This window comes from Petaurus breviceps, unplaced genomic scaffold (genome assembly GCF_028583685.1).
Source record: "Petaurus breviceps papuanus isolate PSGF00001 unplaced genomic scaffold, PetGlider_PUasm1.0 90879, whole genome shotgun sequence".
Taxonomy (NCBI): domain Eukaryota; kingdom Metazoa; phylum Chordata; class Mammalia; order Diprotodontia; family Petauridae; genus Petaurus; species Petaurus breviceps.
The window spans coordinates 5,974,840-5,995,884 of record NW_027187368.1 but is presented as its reverse complement, the minus strand read 5'-3'; the positions used below and the strand labels follow the sequence as shown (position 1 = coordinate 5,995,884).

At 39.9% G+C, this 21,045-nt stretch overlaps 1 protein-coding gene across 1 annotated transcript in view; it reads right to left on the bottom strand.

The window, feature by feature from the left end:
- Nucleotides 1-21,045, bottom strand: part of BRINP1 (BMP/retinoic acid inducible neural specific 1) — a 194,430-nt gene that overhangs the window by 30,198 nt on the left and 143,187 nt on the right. The window contains exons 6-7 of the mRNA XM_069073814.1: nucleotides 11,101-11,337; nucleotides 8,085-8,307 (exon numbers count right to left, since the gene is read on the bottom strand). Of these exons, the coding sequence (XP_068929915.1) occupies nucleotides 8,085-8,307; nucleotides 11,101-11,337 (460 nt within the window). The remainder of the gene's footprint in view (nucleotides 1-8,084; nucleotides 8,308-11,100; nucleotides 11,338-21,045) is intronic.

Below are 21,045 nucleotides of genomic sequence, written 5' to 3'. Positions count from 1 at the left end.
CAATTCAGCATCAACTATTCAAGCCAAACTCTTCCGACCCTTTGATTGTTCTTGCGCTATTAGTGATTATTCGCACTGTAACCCCCCCCGCACCTTTAACCCCCCCCATCTTAGGCCAGAGGAAAGAGAGGAAAAAAGTGAAATCACTTGTCCAGGCTCATATAGCAGTAGTTTAGTGGCTGGCCTTATCCTTGAACTTAAGTTTCCAGCCTCTGAATCTAGTGCTCTTTCTCTAAGCTTCCTCCCTTTTATTTCCCATCAGCACTTTAGGAGCATTATTTAAGGACTAATGAATGGACTCATCACCGTGTGTGTGTGTGTGTGTGTGTGTGTGCGCGCGCGCGTGCTTTAAAAGGAACTCTTTTGAATCCAAAGTTCAAGGAATTGGATATATACATATACATACACATATTTAAGCATATACATATGACATATATGTATGTGTATATATATTCAAACATGCATATAAAATTCCCTTTCCACTCTTTGTGATAGTCTCTACCTGGAAATTTCCATTCATGGGTGAGGATGGGCTTATGACACCTGTGCTTCTAAATTTACCAGATGATATAGTAGAAAGAGGGCTGCATTCTGGATTTTAGGTCCTGGACTCAAATTCCAACTCTAGATTCCTCATCTGTAAAATGGGGACAATAATAGCCTTGACACCTCTGGTTTGTTGTGAGGATAAAATGAGATAATATTTGTAAAATACTATGCAATCCTTAAGGCATCACATAAATGCTATGATGATGATGATGATGATGATGATGATGATGAAGCAGCAGCAAGAGGAGGAGGAGAAGGGGAAGGAGACCATAATCATGATGGATTTCTCTGCAGATAAAGTTTAATTCAGTTGACCTGCAAAGTTTCTTCCAACTTGGAGTTTTGGTGAATATTATCCCCATTGTTTAGTTGAGGATACTGAGGTTTGGGACTATTAAATGACTTGTCCAAGGTTACACAGGAAATGCAAAAGCTGGAACTCAAGGCCAGATCTCCCAACCCCCAATTCCAGTGCTCTTTTCAGCATCTTCCAGTGACCTTCTCTCTTGAGAGCCAATAACCTACAGGATCAGCTTATTCTGTCTGAAGAAAAAACTACTTCTGAGCCCTAAGGCTGGTGTGGGTGGACTATGCATACCTACATACATACATACAAACGTATGTATGGATATGTGTATATAAGTATGTAAAAGGAAGTAAAAAGAAAAAAATATATACGTATGTATGTATGTGTATCTATGTTTTTTTCTTTTTTACTTACATCAGTCAAGTGAATCAATTGCCCTACTTGGTACAAATGCAGGATGACAAATAGGAGTTGAAATAGAAATATGCCTAGCAATGTTGGCTTAAACAAATTCAGCTCCTCACTCTTAAAAAAAAAAAAAAACAACAAACGCACTTGTCAGCACTCTCTTCTCTGCCCCTAAGACTGGGTGCTTCTGGGTGAATGTGGCTTCCTGCCTCACCAGCATGTTTTTATCTATAAATAGAAAAGGGTTACTAAGAACCCCCTGTAAGCCAAGAGTTTTGATGCCATATGCTTGGAGGAGTGATGTGTAGGCTGATGTAACTGATGGACTATACACAGGAACTTGGTGTTATTCATCTGCACTACAAAAAATAATTAATGGGAGCATTTAATACATGCTGAGGGTGAATTATGGGTCATAGTCATCTAGATTCTTAGCCTAAGGGCCAGCTGGATCTACTAGGGTGGGAAGTAGGGAAGCTACAGAGGGACTGCATAAAATAATTCTGCCCTTTAGCAACAGATAAGCGGGCCAGTGTCATGTAGTAGAAGGAACTGGAGGATTATAGTCAGGAGACCTGTATTCATATCTCAGATCCAACATCTAGTAGCCATGTGACACTTTCTCTCTCAAAGCTTCAGCTAACTCATTCATAAAATGGAAATAATAATAATAATACTTGCAGGATCTTCACAAGGTTGTAATGAGGAACTCTGCAAACTTAAAAGAGTTATCTATTTGTATGTATGTATATATGTACATGTATGGATATATATATATATATATGAGTTATTATTATGGCAACTGTCAGAAAACTATATTGAGCAAAGTAGGTCTTGCTTTAAGAAAATATGATACATGGAAATCTAAATACATGGAAATTTTTATCAAAATAATTGTTTGTACCAGAGGACCCATAAGTCTGTAGGAAGATACCGGCAGTCTCAGACAGTAAGTAGTAAAAGAGGGTGTTGTTATCAGAAATCAAGAATAGGAAAGAGAGGCAAGAATCCAGGTAGGCAAAAAAAAAACATGACAAATATACGGAAGCATGAGAAGACTTACATGAACAGATAAAAAAGCAAAGTCAGCAGAATCAGGAAAACATGCACAATGACTACCTCGATCTAAGTGCAAAGAAGAACAGAAAAACAATTGAAGATGAAAGCTTGGCCTTGGCAAAGAGGAGATATGAGAAGACCCCTCCCTCCCCTTGCTCCATTACAGAGGTGGAGGGGAGAGGAGGACGGCATCCAAGGATGTGGAGCATCACTCATAATGTCAGATTTTTAAAATATACTGAGTTCTCATTCCTTATTACTTTTTAAAGAATTTTTTGTTATAAGAGATGGCTCTTTGGGAGAGGGGAGTGAGAGGAAAATAGGGAACATCATGGTGATTTAAACCCTACGGATATCAATAAGAATTTATTTTAAAATAATCTGGTTGGGCAAGGCATGGATGAAGGTATGTGATTTAGAAACAATAACAACATTAACAAACTAGAGCATACCAGAGGAGGGCAGAAAAAATGCTGAGAAGACTCGATGTCATGATTTTTGAGAATCTTTCAAGAAACTAGAAATATTTCCCCAGAAAAGAAGATGGGGAGAATCGTGTCTCTATATATGGGAAGGGCTATCACATAGAACAGGTGTCAGTCTTGTTCAGGGTGACTCTAGAAGACAAAATTAGGAGAATAGGAGGGCATCATAGGACCAAGGAACTAGAAATTCTTTCAATATTAACTTTCATTTGAGAGGTTGGCCCTTAACCTGAAGATTTTTATCAAAATATTGCTAGTGCTATACGTGGCTTCCTAACTCCTAATGTTGCAAGAAGATGAGCTTGCGACATAAAACAAAACAAAGGACCAGAGTCATCTAAAAAGTGTCACGATTATGACAGTAGGGACATGTATGTGAACTCTCACAGCATCCGGCTTGTTTTGCCTTGGTAAAGCATTGGAGGATTGGGGACAGAGAAGGGTACATTAGAGAGTATGCTGGGTGGAGAGTCAGAAGTCTTGAATTCTAGTCCTGGCTGTGTGACCTCGGGCAAATCTTTACCTCTTTGGGTCATAGTTTTTACCGATAAGATGAAAGAAGCCCATCTGAATAAGATGTTTCTAAGTTTTCTTCCAGTATTAACACTTATGTTCTATGGTCTAATATATCATTTTCCAAAATACCTATTCACTCTAATAAATATTTTACATTCCAAGGTTCATACTACTTGCGTCATTATATAGTCTTTGCTTTATGCTTCTTTCTAGAGATAATTATCTAATGTATACCTCCACAACATCTCCACCATTCTTCCCTTTCTCTCTAAGGCACGTAGTTGGTGCAGTGGATAGAGTGTTGAACCTGGAGTCAGGAAGAACTGAGTTCAAATTTGGCATCAGATACTTACTAGCTGTGAGATCCTGAGAAAGTCACTAAACTTTATTTTGTCTCAGTTTACTCATCTGAAAAATGGGGATAATAATAGCACCTACCTCCTAGGGTTGTTATGAGGCTCAAATATTGTGAAGTTGTAAAGCATTTAGCACAGTGCTGGACACATAGTAAGTACTATATAAATGTTAGCTGCTATTATATGCGTACGCAGATATATTTATATATCTGCACATGCATATATGGAAAGAAAACAAAAGAGCTGATTTTGAAACATGAAGAAATTTCTAACCCTTTAGACCCATTTAACTCTAAAATAAAATCTCTATGCAAACAATACATTCTTCATCTAAATTCTTCATCTAATGCCTTGTCTTAGCATGGCAGTGTTAAGTGGGTTCTCAAACAGTATGTCAGTGGAACATCAGCTGGGGGAGGGGGTGAGGCTTCAGATCCAGCCACAGGAATGGACTGCATCTGTGTCATCTTCCCAGCTGGTCAGGTTTTCATCTTCAGTTATCTACATTCTCCCTCATCCCATATATCCAATCAACTTCCAAGTCATGACAATGTTACTTCCATGACATCTCAATCACTCATCCTTTTTTTTTTTTTCCTCTAGGGCAGCTAGGTGGCACAGTGGATAGAGCGGCAGATCTGGAGTCAGGAAGACTCGAGTTTGAATCCAGATTCAGAGACTAACTGGAGGGCTTTAGACTAGTCATCTGTTTGCCTCAGTTTCTTTAACTGTAAAATGGAGGTAATAGCAATACCAGCATCTCAGGGTTATTGTGAGGATCAAATGAGACCATGTTTTTAAAGTGCCCCCTTGCACAGTGCCTGAAACATAGTAGGTGCTCTAAAATGTTTGTTCCGTTCCTTTCCTTTCCCCTTCATTCCCAGGGGCACCCCCTTAGTTGCAATGTTTGCTCATCATCTTGCACTTGGGACATCATTGCCTTCGCCTCTGAGTAGGTGTCCCCGTTTCAAGTCTTTTCTATTGAAAAAGCTGGCAAAGTGTTTTTCCTCAAACCCAGCCAGACCATGGTATTTACTTGCTCATCTTATGAAAGTTCCAGTTGTTTTGTATGGCCCCTGAAATCATCTGAAACTTTTCACAACCTGGTTCCAACCTACTTTCCAGTCTTATATATCACTCACTCTCTTATCTATTAGTCTACAGTACAGACAAAATGGCCTTCTTGCTATTGTTCACAAAAATATTCCAGCTCTCAGAGACAGCAAGGTGGTATTGGATGGAATGTGGAGCCTGGAGTTAGGAAGACTTGAGTTCAAATCCAGCTTGAGGAACTTATAAGTCATGTAACCCTGGACAAGTCACATCACCTCTGTTCATCTTAGTTACCTCAACTGAAAAATGGGGATAATAATAGCACCTGCATCTCAGGACTGTTGTGAGGATCAGATGAGACAATATTTGTAAAAAGCACTTAGTGCAGATTATGGACATAATGCATATTCCCTTTCCCTTCCCTTGTCATCTCTGTGCCTTGGCACAGGCCGTCAACCATGTCTGGAACCAACTTCTTCCTGACTTCTGAAATTCCTAGCTTCCTTCATGGTTCAGTTCAAGTTCAACAACTTTCTCTAGGACATCTTCTCTGACCATCTTCCTAGCCAGTACCTTTCCCTTCATAAATTTTTAAAAATAATTATTTTGTATGCATTTCTATTTTCTTATCTGTGTGTATGTTTCCGACCAAGGGAGTGTAAACTCTTTAGGGGCTAGGGTTGTTTTGAATTTATCTTTGTAGACCCAGCATTTATCATAGTGCCTGGCACATATTAGGTGCTCAATGGGGTTATATTACATGAAATGAATGAATATCAGTGGGAGGAACATCCTTGAGTCTACTATTTTTTTTTTTTATTTCATCTTGGCAACCTCAGCACCTAGCCCAGTACCTCATACATAAATACTTGTTGATTGATTGGTTGATTAAATTCTTAAAATGCCAAATAATTATCCTTATAGAAACCCTTCTGACTTTTGTCTATATTTCATGGAACAAATTATATTACTAAATTTAATTTTTCTCTAAGAATTCACAGATCTGTTCCTTGTGTCCCCAGTTGGAGAAAAAGTTCAAATGTTAGATTAAATGAAGTTCAACCCTCTCATTTTACAGATGGAGAAACTAAAGCCCAGAGAGGGGAAATGTTTTGTCCAAGGTCATTTAGCTATTCAGTGACAGGGTCTGGCCTAGAACCCAGGTCTCCTGACTCTGAGACCAATGCTCTTTCTGCTTCATTAAAGTTTTAAAGAGCTGTAAAAAGCTCACCTACCTTCATGAGCTAAATGACAAACCCGGAGACATTCACTTACACTTTGGTGGTGCGAATAGCACCTGGCCAGCCGGCCTGACTTCTCACGGGCTTCAGCAAAGGCATCAAACTGATGTGGGTGGAAGGAAATCAAAAAGAGCGTTCATCTGCAAATGCTCACGTGCTCAGCCAGCAGCGCCAGTGAGAGGTTTCTGGCGTCAGTGCCTGTAGCTGTCACCTCTCAATAGCAGAGAGGCTCCTTACCTTAGTGAGAAATGCTCATTCAATCTTTCAAGCCAGTCCTCAGAAAGAAAGTACCACCAGCACCAAGGCAGAGCTCATCCCCACTGTGAGGCCCTCAGAGGCATCAGGAACCACTTCCCTAGTGCCATTATACGCTCTGGAGGGAACTGGACCTATTGTTCATTAGCTTCAACGACCAATGTCTCCTTTTCAGTACTAACTACCGTAGCTACAAAGAAGCATAAAGTTGGAACTGGAAAGGACTTTAAAAAAGAAAACATATGAAACTGAGGCCCTGATAGTTGAAGGACCTGGTCTATTTTCAAAGCCCAGTTTGTGGCAGAGCCAAGACAAGACCTCAGGACTCCTGAGTTTTCCCAAGAAGCCCCCAGTCAGAGGTAGCCTCCATATAAACATCCAGGCAAGTTTCCAGGCATCAGAAATGAGCACACAAAGAAAAAAAAATCACAAAGCAAGTATTGCTTCTTCCTGCCTCTTGGCATCAACCAAAGCTCTCCATGGCTTCATGCAATTGCTTGGAGTCTAATGGAGACCTGTCCTTCATGAGCAGCATCTTATTCTGTTGACTGCCTGTCTCTAAAGGATTCAGTGTGGGTTAGTAGAGAAAAGAGAACTGGGTTGAAGTTTGTGACTGACTACTAACTAGCTTTGCAAACGTGGCTATCACATAACCTCTATGGGCTTCAGAATGAAGAAATCAGACTAGAGCATTTCTCAAGCCCTTTTCCAGCTCTCCTTTATCTAACAAGTTTGTTTTATTTTATTTTATTTTTTATGTACTATTCCTTCTGTGATTATGATTTCTTCTCCAAAGTGAATGGCAGAGCTAGGATTAAGGTTAGACAAAGCAAACAACAACTGAAGGCATTGTTAAATACAACTTTTTATAAATGCACACATTTTGAATGCCAAATAAATATGATAGTCCATGGTCTTCAGGGATTTTCTTTTCCTTTTTTGCTAAGTCAAGTAGCTTGTGAGAAATTGAAATCTTCAAGTCCCCAGTGGTTGTGCAATGTTCCCAACCTTTCCTGTGATGCGAAAATGTCTAGTGCAAGCTAGCTAACTAATCATAGCTAACAAATCTATGAAGTAAATCTGTTTCGAGGTGCTAGTGGATCACAACACCATAGAATTAAAGAGCTGCAGAATTTAAGATTTGTAAATTTCCATTCATATCATCTAACCCAAATTCATTGTTTAACACATAAGGAAACTGAGGCTCAGAGAATGGAAGTCATTTCCACAAGACTTCATGGCTAGAAAGTGGCACGGATGAAATTCCAAGCTAGGCCTTCTGAATCCAAGTTCAGAAATCTTAAAGATAACAAGCCAGTCTTTCCAAGGCTTTCTATCAAGCAATTCCTGATCACACATTACTTTAATAGCATAGATTACACTACACTGTGTGACCTTGGGCAAATCATTCAACCTCCACAGCCTTCAGTTTCCTCTCTCTATAAAATGAGGTTGTTTGACTAGATTCTCCTAATAATATTAATAACAGCTAACCTTTATATAGCACTGACTATGGGGCAAGAATACTGTGTAATTGTTCTCTCACTTGATCCTTACAACTACTTTGGAAGGTAGGTACTATTATTAATTCCATTTTACAGATGATGAAACTAAGGAAAACAAAAGTTAAGTGATTGGCTCAGGATCATACAGTTGGTACATAAGTGTCTGGCAAGGCTGAATCTGAATTCAGTACTTTTTACTTCAAGCCGAGGGCTCTATCCACTGTACCACCTAGCTACCCCATGAGCTCCTCATAGGAGGCTACCGTTTCCCTTTCTTTCATTGGAAAGCCCCACCCCTCTCCACCTTAGAGCTCTTTGGGAGCCAAGGAGAAGAGGGAAGGGAAGCTCACCTTTCTCTCGGCAGCTGGTGGTTTGGGTTGTGGCGGCAGCGGACGCTGAGGCCAAAGAGTTTCCGGGCAGTGCGCTGAATTTTTTGTCTCTGAGCTTCAGTCGAGCTCTGGAGCAACTTGTAACGGTTCTGTAGATCCCAGTCATTACCCCAATGCTGGTGGATGCTCCCAATGGTCAGAAAATGGTTATTAGGCAGTCTCTTCATGAATGACTTAAACTCATCTGTTGCAAAACACAAGCCAGATACAAAGGATTAGACCAAAAATGCCCTCCAAAAACACCCATGTGCTAAAAAATGATCACTGAATAGTGCAGGCTTGCAAGTAAGGTTACAAAATATAGGATCCCTTGGTAATAGAAAGCATCCTACCAGCTTCTTTTCTATGCTCACCTTCTAGACATCTCTTCCACCTCCTAAGAAGTATAGGGATCACAAAATAGATAGTTCCATGGGTTTTTTTTTCTGCTTATAGACTCACAGACCATGTGAGTTTTAATGAACCTTTGAGATCATTTAGTCCATCTTCATTTTGCAAAGGAGGAAACTGAGCCCCAGAGAGGAGAAGTGACTACCCAAGGTCACAGAGTAGGTTAAGGGAAGACTCTGAACCCAAGTCTCTAGGCTCCCAAGTCAGTGCTACTGTCCAGTTCTTAAGTTTAAGGGTTAATGGGACTTGGGTATTTTTTATATTGCAGAAGAGGCTGCGATGGGACAGAAATAATAATCTTTGAATATGGTGGTTTAGAGTAATTTTTATCAATGTCCACATGATATCACCTAAAGCAAATGAGTTAAAATTAAAGCAAGATTTGGATTACTCAGAAGATCTTAATCTTAGACCTGAAATATTATTGGGGTGGGCAGCTAAGAGAAGGGATGAGATTCTTGTCTATCCCTAAAGACCTTTAGAAAGAGAAAAGTTGACTATTAGTAATAAATAGCCCCGTTGAAGGAAGTAGATGATGCTAATGACCTCTGCATGTCCTTTTCACCTCTGTTTATATTTTCAGATTCCATCCAGCAGTTGCCATTTGCCATTTGTTGCCACAGAAAGAGGTTTCCCTCTAATCTGTTTTCAGTGAACAGACAATTATTCCCCATGTCTATGGCTTCAGAGTTTGTGGCAGATTGGGAGGGGAAACCCAGGAGTTCTGGGCTCCAAATCCCAGCTCTAATAAGCAAGCAGGCCTCCCTACCCAATCCTTCAGTAAGCATAAACAAGCCTCTGAATCTCTGTGTGTTCTAGCTGAGTCCTATTTAAGCCTAACCATTTGGGGACATGAAGGCATTTCTGCCTGGGGGGAGGAGTTGATAGTTTTTAGCAGTAGTTGGCCATTAATCCGATGAAATTACCCAGAGTTGAAGCTGTTAATGCTATTATGGGCTGAAAATGAATAGAAGAAGTAGAAAAAAAAATCAAACCACAGATGCATATATGGATTTCTCTCCTTAATGGGTGATGCTGTTTTCAATTGATACATACATGGGCATTAGAGAATGAATGTCCTTGTGGGAAGCAGGCACAATGCATAAGTCATCTAAGTGGTCTATTCAGCTTAATACTTGGCTTCTCATCTTCTTGTCTTTCCTATCCAAAGTGGTTTCTCTTCCTTCTCAAGAATTTGATTCAGAGAAGCCAGCCAGGTTTTGCATACAGACTCCCTTCGGTTAGACCTTGGAGCTATTAGGACAAAGTTCTGCCTAAAATTTTATTTTCACAAACATGCCTTTTGTTTAGGATCAACAACAATAAAAATAACATGAATTGTACCAGAGATTCCTTTTCTTTCATGAATTCTATATAGTTTTAAAGGAACTGTGTAGCATTAGCAATTTTCTCTAAGTAATGTGACCTTGGCAAAAAATAAAGTAGGAGTAAAATCATTGATAGCACATACACTCAGGATACTGGAGCTGGAGAAAGCCTTAGAATACTCAAATATCAACATATAGAATGTTAGAGCTGAAAGGGACTTCCTTAGATTAGAATTCTAGAAAATACAATGCCTAAATTAGGAGATAATATAGACTATAGAATGTATAGAATACATAGAATGACTATTTAAAACATAGGCTATTGGACCTAGACAGAAGGAACATTTGAACAAAGAATGTTAGAATATAGACTCTGATAATGTTATAAATGGAAGAAATGGTATGCACTGGAAAACAGAAGATCAGAACCATGGAGAAGGGCATGTAAGCTATTCCAATTGGCCACCACAAGTACCAATGCAAACACAAGTCAGGCAGACTTTGTTAGAGAAAATGACTCCTTACTCAATCCCTCACCAGAAGAACAGAATAGTAATATAGGGAACTTTCTACTGTTATGTGTGTTTTGGTTTGCTCTCCAAACAAAGGTGCAGGGTCTCATGGTATAGAAGCAAAGAGTTTTCTATCCCATCATTAGACATATGTTTGATGCTTTTGTAAACAGTCTGAGGTTATGCACAGTCAAGACTGAATGGATATCTAGAGTACTAGAATCACCCTGTTCTTGCTCAGCGAGCTTTGGAACCACTCACAATGACTATTCCATCACTTGGCAATTATGTCTCTGGACTTTTAAAGGCACATAGGGAACACATGGAAAAAAAAAAACTGAGCAGTACTGGATGAGAGTTAGAGGTGAATGGAGGTCTCTGCCAGGTGATCTTAGTTCTATACTCTACTACTGGATTTACTATGTGACCTTGTATAAATAAAGGAAATATCCATGAAATATTCTTGTTCTTCAAGAAAGATTTTAGTCATCATTTTCTATCTTCATCTAGAGCTTATTTTTGTTGTGGTGATTGTTGCATGTTAGATCTTATTTTTATTGTTACAGTGATTCTTTCCTCCATCCTCCTTTCCTCTTTCCCTCTCTTTCTGTCTCTCTCTCTTTTGTCTCTCTGTCTCTCTCTCTTCTCTCTCTCTCACACACACACACAGAACAGAAGGCCATCACACACACACACACACACACACACACACACACACACACACACACACAGAACAGAAGGCCATACCTGAATTCTCCAGGTCCTTATAGGCTTCCGTCCAAGACTTGGCCATGTTGGCCAAGGTGTACTCCATGATCTGGATGTCAGTGATAGGGCAGTTGCATTGTGGGAATTCCTCTGCACACTGACATCGGCACTGGCTGTTCTTACATACATACTCTCCTTCCCCATTGCACATTATGTAACTCAAGGCTGACTGGACAAATTTCTCTTGCAGATACTGAGGGAAGATTATCTGAAGACCTGCATAAAAACAAAAAAGGGCAGGAGGGAGAAAGGGGAAGAGATAGAAACATTAAATAGAAATTATTTCATTACCGATGTTGAAAGGTGATACACTGGGGTATGAAAACACTAGTTTTCTTCTGCTTGTTACAACTGAAATTCTTTGGGAAGGATCAATATTTTGGCACTGTGGAGAGCCAAGCTTGTTAGAGAGATCTCTTTTTCAACCATGTTCATTCCAACTCCACATACTACATTATCCCTTTTTTCTTAATGGATAAGTGATTCCTTTAGTGTGAGAACAACTTCTATTGACACAGATCTCAACTCCTCCATCACTTTCCTAAAACTGTCTTATCAGCTGATATGGCCAAAATATGCATCAACTGATGGGAAATGCTCTATTGAGAAGCCTCTCCACATTTAGCTATTCTTGTATAGGTTTGGACTTCCAAAAAAAAGAGGGAAAGAACCTATTTATACAAAATATTTATAGCAGCTCCTTTTTTGTTGGCTCAGAATTGGAAATCAAAGGAATGCCCAATTGCGGAATGGTCAAACAAATCGTGGTACGTGATTAAGATGGAATATTATTGTACTATAAGAAATGAGAAGTATGATGATTTCAGAAAAATCTGGAAAGACTCACATGAACTGACGCATAGTGAAGTGAACAGAACCAGGAGAACATTGTACATAGTAACAGTAATATTGTTTGATGCATAACTGTAAATGACTTATTCTCAGTAATACAACAATCCAAGACAATCCCAAAGGACTAAAGATGAAGCATACTATGCCCCTCCAGAGGAAGAACTGGTATTGATTGAATACAGACTGAAATATGCTAATTTTTGCTTTCTCTTTTTTTAATTTAAATCTTCTTTTACAAAATGACTAAAAGGAAATGTTTTTACATAATTGCACATGTATAACCTCTATCTGATTGTTTACCATTTCATGGAGGAGAGAGAGAAGAGAGGGAGGAATGGACAGAGAGAGGAATAGAATTTAGAGCTCAAAATTTTAAATAAAAATGTTTGAAAAAAAGAAATCAGACTTGGGGGGCAGCTGTGTGGCACAAGGGATAGAACTCCAGCCCTGGAGTCAGGAAGACTTGAATACAAATTTGACCTCAGACACTTACTAGCTGTGTGATCCTAGGTAGCTCACTTAACCATAATTGCCTCAAAAAAATAATCAGGCCTGGAACTGAACCCTTTTTTTTCAACTTGATAACAGCTGGCATGTATATTGCACTTTAAGTTTTACAAAGCATTTTTCAACTATTACCAAATTTTGCCATTATCACAACCTTGTGAGGTACATCCCATTTTACATGTGAGGAAACTGAGGTCACGAGAAGCCAAACAAAGAAACACCCCAGGGTAACACAACTAGTAATTCTCTGTGGCAGAATTCTAACTTAGATCTTCCTGATTCAAGTCCTTCACTTTCTCCAGGAGGTCAAACTTTAAACTTCACAGATATAGCTATCAAAAAAAGAAAAATCACTTTCCAGGCTAATGCTGGGAAGATATTTAACACTGCTAAGAAGTCTCGCTCAGTATACATCTGTTGTACTTTGGAAGAGATTCTTTCTGCAGTCCAAGACATTTTGCCTAAGATGTACAATAACTCCAGTGATGGCCCTCTCTCCTCTACCTCTACTGAAACTCACATTTTGATGCACAGAGGAGTTCTGGGAAAGAATATAAATTATAAAGGAGCCTATGTTCCTCTATCGTCAAAACCAGAGAGTAGGAATCTCCCAGTGCCAAGGCTTCTTGAGGTCCCAATGTATTCTGCTGAATGGAGTGTTTGGAAAATGTATGATAATAATAAATACTTGTTAAGCTTACATTAGGTTCAGATCACTGTACCAGTCATTGGGAGGTACACAAAGTTCAAATAAGACATAGTCTCTGCTTTCATGGAGCTTACAGACTAGTAGAAGGATAAGGAATCTACTCAGTTTGCACGATATATACTGTTGTGTGATAAATGCATTAGAATGAAACAGAACAAATACCCCTTAGAAACTGCCAAAGGGGGATATTTTTATTGATCCAGTGCACCAGAGAAGGCTTCATGGACAAAGCAGCATTTGGTTTGGGCTTTAAAGTTTGGATAGGAATTAAATAGAGAAAAAGACAGGCAAGGAGGGCATTTCAAGCCTAGGCAGTAGTGTAAGGAAAAAAGGTAGGACGGTGTTTGAGAGTGGAGAAGTAGAGTAGAGAAAGAAGAGAAGAGAACAGAGTAAACAGACTCAAGAAATTATAAAGCTAAGGAAAGCATACTGGTCATCAAAAGATGGGCCTGTGGAGATGACCCAATAATTTCCTGAAAACATATTTAGTAAACACTTAATGAGCATATACACTATGAATACGAAATCATTAGGTGCTAAGGGAAGTACAAAATTTTAATAAGACATAACCCTTACCCTCATGGAACACAGTCTATTAGGAGAATAAGGCCCAAACACAGATGAGTATAGGGATAGAAACTGGACCTGTGAGGAAACAGACTCCTTCTACCAGGGGAGTTACTCAGAACACTAAGAATTCATGTTACTTGCTCAGGGTCACGAGGCCAGAATGTTTCAGAAGTGGGAGCTAAAGTTAGGTCAATCTGGCTTCAAAATCAACTCTCCAACCTCAATATCATTCTCTTTCTCATTGTACATGGTGAGGAGAGTAGACGGGTAAAAGTGAATTGCCATGTGTGGGAATGATTACTGCCAATCTGAGGATGGTTAGCAACATCCCAGGGATAACTGAGTCCTCCGGGGACTTCGCTAGCTTCTGCCTGCAGCCATGGTTTGATTCTCTTCTGATTCTACCCTTTTACTCTCCTCTACTGATCTACCTCCCCAACTGCCTCTTCTGCCCTACTTCTCTTTGGAGTTCTGTGATGATATACATTTTTTCTTATGCATCCTTTGCCTAGCATTTTGGACTTAGTGGCTAAAAGTAATAATCTAGCTTAGCCAGTAAACCACCAATAGGAAACTTTCCTGAGTAGATTTTGGGTTCCCTCTGGCTTCCGACATTCACTGTCTCCAATTATGAGACCCTCCAGCCCCAGCCCTACCCCCTTCTCTCCATCCAACTACTGATATTATCTTTGTCCATAAAGACAGAATAGTACAGAAGAATCTTATCTTTTCTGGCTGTCTTTATGTGATAATTTTTTTTTTTTACATTTCTCAGGTAATAAAATACCCCTCCCCCCCCCTGCACACACACACACACACACACAGTATCTTTTTTTTTTCTTTTTGGAGGGCAATTGGGGTTAAGTGACTTGCCCACGTCACAGGCTAGTTTTTGTGTAAAGTGCCTGAGGCCGAATTTGAACTCAGGTCCTCCTGATTCCAGGGCCTGTGCTCTATTCACTGCGCCACCCAACCACCCCCAACACACAGTATCTTTAAGACACAGGCACTACAAGGATTATTCTCCCCATCTTTTTCAGATGGGAGAACTGAGGCTCATTAGCAAGTGTGTCAACCCAAGTCTCCTGATTCCAAGACCAAGGTTTCTTCTATTTTACCATGTCATTGCTCTATTTCCAAGTGCTTGTTCATCATTTTCTGTATCCCCTGTGTGTGGGGAGAACATTTTCTATTCTTGGTTTCAGCCCAAAAGGAACTTAAAGAGCAAGTTTTTAGAAAAATGCGTCAAATCATCTCTTAGGTTGGCAAGGATTCAAAAAGCAGTATTACCTTCTATGTTTAATGTAACTGGAGGAAAAAAAGACAGAGAAGGTTTGGCATTGGGGGCTTTTTATGAGCAGTTGTAACATAAACAGGCTTCTCTTTAAAACGGAAACTCCGTCCGTGCCTCCGCGTCTCTGAGGCAGTATCTCTTGGGTAATTTTGAAGAAGAATAATGAAGACAGAGGCAATTAGAAAGTACTTTTCTGCAAAATGACATTAACTGTTGAAAGTTACGTAACTATTTTGTTAGCAGCAGAGATTTCACAAGCAGCCGTGGCCAAAGGCTTCCTTCAGTCACCTGTGTTCAACAAAGAAGCCCAGTTCTGGCCTCATATATTGGCACCCCTTTCCCCTTTCCCCATTTCAATGGGAGCCATAAATATCTTGGGGAAGGATTTGGCCCATAGAATCACTGTTGTGCAGATATACAGCTGCTGTCTTGTGTGGGATATTTTGCTCCTCATAGCTCCCAAGGAATTACACATGTACATGCATACATAATTTCATATGTGCTTATGCAAGTAATATTCAAATTTATGCAATAATAACTCACACGCATATAGTGACATGTCATGTTTCTTATGCTTTAAGGTTTACTCTCCTCAGAATAATTCTATGAGTTTGGTGGTTCAAGGGTAATTATCCTCATTTCACAGATGAGGGAGGTGTAAACCCAGAGAGGGCAAGGGACTTTCCTAAGGTCACACAGCTAATAAGTAGATGACAAAACTTGGACATGGACTCAGATCTTATACACACATGAGTTACAATGGATGTCAAAAAAAAAGGCAAGGTCACTCATTTGTGAAGATTATACATTCCACTGCACAATTGGTAGGACTTACAAAATGTCTGATTTTCATTTTAAAACCAACGCACCCACACTGAACATATGGAATGCTTTTTTCTTATTTTCTTTTCTTTCTGACTACTTGGAATTTTAAATGTGATGCCTTCAATATTCAGGATGTGTAGGCAATGAGGGATGTGCGAACTTTAAGACGAGGACCATCGCTTTCTGCTTCTTTCTCCCTTGCTACCTCACACGGTGATTGTTGGGCTCGATATACGGACACTCGGGACCTCTGGTCCTTCTGTTCCCTGCCCTGACATAGCATGTACCATCTCCATTCTGATCACTCAAGTCTGATGAAGGGGGCGTTGAGGAAAAGGAAGATAATAAGGATTTATATAATATCTACCACGCACTGGGTATTATGCTACACACTTTGCAAAAATAATTTCCTTTGATCCTCACAATATCTCCGTGAGGGAGAGGTTATTATCTCTATTATATAGTTGAGGAAACTGAGGCAAACAAAACTTAAAATGACTTATTCAGGGTCACTCAACTAGTAAGTGTCTGAGGTCACATTTTAGCTCAGATCTTCCAGAATTCTATCTATGGCACTACCTTCATGTTGTTCTTTTCAGTTGTCCCCATTGTGAGTAACTCTTTGTGACCCCATTTAGAGTTTTCTTGGCAAAGATACTTGAGTGATTTGCCATTTCCTTCTCTAGTTCATTTTACAGGGAAAATAGCAATCATTTCTGAAACTCTGAGCGTCTTCCCCTCCCAGACTGATTCTTTTGTGAAGGCAAACTAGGCATCTTTTGCCTCCATTCTGTTTTTTCCCCACTTTAGTATTTTTTTTCAAATTACATATAAAGATAGGTTTCAGTATTAATTTTTATAAGTTTTTGAATTCCAAACTTTTTTTTCCCTCCCTCCTCTCCCCTCTCTCCAAGATGGCATGCAATCTGATATAGGTTATACATGTGCAATCCTGTTAGACATATTTCCACATTAGTCATGTTGTGAAGGAGGAATAAGAACAAAAGGGAAAACCCATAAAGAAAAAAATGAGAGAGAAAATTGTCTGCTTTGGTCTGCATTCATACTCCATTGTTCTTTCTCTAGATGTAGGTAGCATTTTTTTTTATCATGAATCTTCTGGAATTATCTTATATCATTGTATTGCTAAGAAGAGCTAAGTCTATCAAAATTGACCCTTGCAGTGTTGCTGTTAAAGTGTACAGTGTTCTCCTTGTTCTGCTCATTTCACTCAACATCAGTTCATGTAAGTCCAGGTTTTTCTAAAATCCACCTGCTTATCATTTCTTTTTTTTTTCTTTTTGGAGGGCAATTGGGATTAAGCAACTTGCCCAAATTCACACAGCTAGTAATTTTGACAAGTGTCTGAGACCAGCCTTGAGCTCAGGTCTTCCTGACTCCAGGGCTGGTGCTCTATTCACTTAGCCACCTACCTGCCCCTTGTCATCATTTCTTACAGAACATTAGTATCGATGGACAGCCTCTCAATTTCCAATTCTTTACCACCACCATATAGCGCTGCTATAAATATTTTTGTACATGTGGGTCCTTTTTCTCTTTTTTATAATCTCTTTGGGACACAGACCTAGAAGTGGTATTGCTGGATCAAAGGGTAAGCACAGTTTTATAGCCCTTTATTTTGCCTCCTTTCTTACCTAGCCTTTAATCACTGAATGGCTATTGCCTCAGACCAAGTAATACTTAGGAAAGACCTGAGCTTAAAAAGGCCACGGTCTCCCACTGCATCTGGGGCCATCACAGATGTCCTGACATATGTCTTGTCACTGGACTACAATGACTCTGAAGGAGAGAGTGAGGCTGATAACTTGCACAGCTCCACCTCATTTAAATCCAATTCATTTACAAGTCAGGACACCACCCGCCTCATGCCATTGGCCCACTTCTAGAATAAAGGATGAACAACAATTATCATTTTACATATGAGGAAACTGAGACAAACAGGGTTAAGTGACTTATCCAGGGTTAAGCAGCTACTAAATGTCTGAGGCTGCATTTGAACTCAGACCTTCCTGACTCTAGACCCAGCCCATTATCCACTGTATATCTAGCTTCCTCTAAAACCATACAAAAGGAGAACTATCTCCATCATGGAAAGGCCGGGAGCACCTTTAAAAACATTGCCTTTCCTACCCATTTTACAGATGATGATGATAATTGGCATCTTTATAACATCATTTTTTGATTCGATCCTTATAGGAATCCTAGGAGGTAGGTACTATTATTATCTCCATTTTCTAAACAAGGAAACTGAGGCAGACAGTGGTTAAATGATTTGCTCAGGGTCACACAACTAAAAATTATCTGAGGGAAGAATTGAATTCAGGTCTTTCTGACTTTGGGTTTAGTGCTCTATGCACTGTGCCCCCAGATGCCTAGATAAGGATACCCTTGATAAGAAGTGTTTTGTTTAATGTTCCCAAGTGGGACTTGGCCCCATGTCTCCTACCTCTTAGTTCAGAGTTCTTTCCATTATATTCAAATGGAGTCTTTTCCCTCTGTTTTCGTGATCATATATGAGTTGAGATGCAATATTCTGTCTAGCTCCTCAAAAGCTACTCAAATTCTGGCACAATTATGCAAAAATTTCCAGAACAGTTTAATGTAATCTTCCTCTCGGATTACTCTTGCCCATATTCATCACCCAAATTTCTGTCCTCCTTTACTACTTAGGGTCTGGTTGGCATGAGGTAGCAGTTGATTACATACTTCCTTGTATCATGTGTCTGGGTCATGTATTCAAAACAAGCTCTCTTCTTTCCTTATCTCTCCCAAGTCAGTAAGCATCAGGCAATTAGTAAATGTTTGGTATATAACAAAACGAAAGGGTCTAATAGGTTTGGAAATTAAATAAGGCAACATCAGAGATGAAAATTGAGTCACAACTTTTGAGACAGGAACTGACCTCAGAGTACACTGGCTCAGTCCCCTCCACTAGGCTGCTTTGGCCTTAAAGCTTGAATTGGGTTTATCTTGGTGAGAAAGTATGCTTGGTAAATATCTCCTGAGTCCAAGACACAAAGTCAGAACATCTCAGTTCAAGGCTGTCCCTTTTGTCACTTATCAGTTGCATGATCTTGAGTAAATCCCTTCCTTTCCATGGACCTTGACTTATTCATAGGTAAAATGAGGGTATTGGACTGGGTGATTCTGAATTCATCTTTTAGCACCAACATTCTTAGAAGAGCCTGAAAAAAAATGTTTAGAGCCAGGAATGGCCATGGCTCACTATAAGCCCTTTTAAGGCAGGGACCATTTCAGATCATACCATTTAGACCAGGAAGGGCCCTTACAGATCATATCCAATCCCTTTATTCCACAGATGAGGAAACCAGGCCCTTCAGAGGTGAAGTGACTTTCCCCAAGGTCATATAAGTAGTGAGGAACAGAGTCAGGATTCCAACCCACATCTTCTCACTCCATATTCACAGCAAACACTATGCTATAATTCCTCCTTCTTCATCAAATACCCTAAGCACCTAAGCCGGTGCTGCACTCCCTGCAGGGACTCAATAAATCTTTCTTGACTAAATAGTTTGTTTTCTGACCTATTTCATTAGTAACTAAATGCACACTCTCTTCTGGTGTCAAGGGGAGGCCAATTGTATTCGATGAGGGAGAAGGGGGGAAAAAGGTCCTCATGTGATGGAAGATAAATATTTTTCTCTCCCGTTAGAGCACCAGAATGCAACCCCCTGCAGACATCGTCAGGCCCTATAGGACTCCCAGCTGTTGTCTTGTACCTGGTAAGTTCTGCCTGTCAGATTCTGTCGGTTTCTGAAATGCATGAAGCAGAGGGAATAATAACTCTAAGTGAACCGCCTGCAAGCCTCCTGGCCTGATCTCCTTCCTCACAAAAAGCCCAGGGATTTCAGACTGGCAGATAAAGGACTTTATGGCTGGAACAGCAGCACTGAACTCCAGTGTAATGAAGGCACGCAGGTCAATTACCCATCTGTTTGTGTTTCTATTGCGCTGAATTACAGTATCCATCGCTGACAGCTCATTGGAGTGGAATGGAAATAAGACAATAATTCACCGGGTGAAACTGTGCAGAAAGGGCGAAAAGGCTGTGATCTCATTCAGAAGTTCAGTCCTGTCTCCGTGACGGGTCATTTACGCTCTGGGAAAGGGAGACGGGCAGCCATAGGGCTCTTACAATCGTATGAGAGAGACCACTTGTTTGCTTTCCTTAGTGAAGGGAATAGGAAGTGGGGATTGGTTAAGGTCCAGATCAGAATGTCAGAGGTAGAAGAAATAGGAATCCCTTCTGTAATATCCCCTACAAGTGGATTTCCAGACTCTGCTTAAAGACCTCCAAGGATAGGGAAGCTGATTCTTCTGACAGCATCCTGTATCACCTTTGTACAGGAAGGTTTTTTTTTTCCTCCCCATATATACATGAAATTATAATAGTATATAAGTATATTAACATTTTTATATTTATATATGAGTGTAGAAGGGGATACATATTTTATATTATATATAATAATAATAGCTAACATTTATATAGTGCCAACTATATACTAGACACTGTGCTAAATGCACAGTGCCAAATCTCATTTGACCCTCACAGCAACCCTGGAAGGTAGGCACTACTATTCTTCCCATTTTATAGATGAGAAAACTGAGGCAAACGGAGGTTAAGTAGTGACTTGTCCAGAGTCACACTGCTAGTAGAGCTAGTCTGAGGCTAGATTTAAGCTCAGGCCATCCTAACTTCATGCCCAGTCCTCTATCTACAATGCCAGCATTAGAATCATAAGGACAATAGATCTATAAACAAAAGCAGCTTTCAAGGTCAATCATCAAATCTAATGCACTTAGCTGAGGAACCTGGGGACCAGAGAGGCTAAGTGAGTTGCCCAAGGTCACAAAGTAGTAAGGGACAGAGTTAGGATTTGAACTCAAGTCCTTTAAATTCAAAACCTGCTGTCTTCCAAAACAACAACCACTACTGCTATTATAGACCCATCTCCTAAGGCCTAGCCAAACTAATCCCTATTCCTCCAGTCATCCCTTTGGACAATTTTATGCCCTAAAGAACTCAATCCACTCAGTTGTTTGTTTTACTTTGCAGGGGGCAATTGGGGTTAAGTGACTTGCCCAAGGTCACATGACTAGTTTTGTGTTCAGTGCCTGAGGCTGG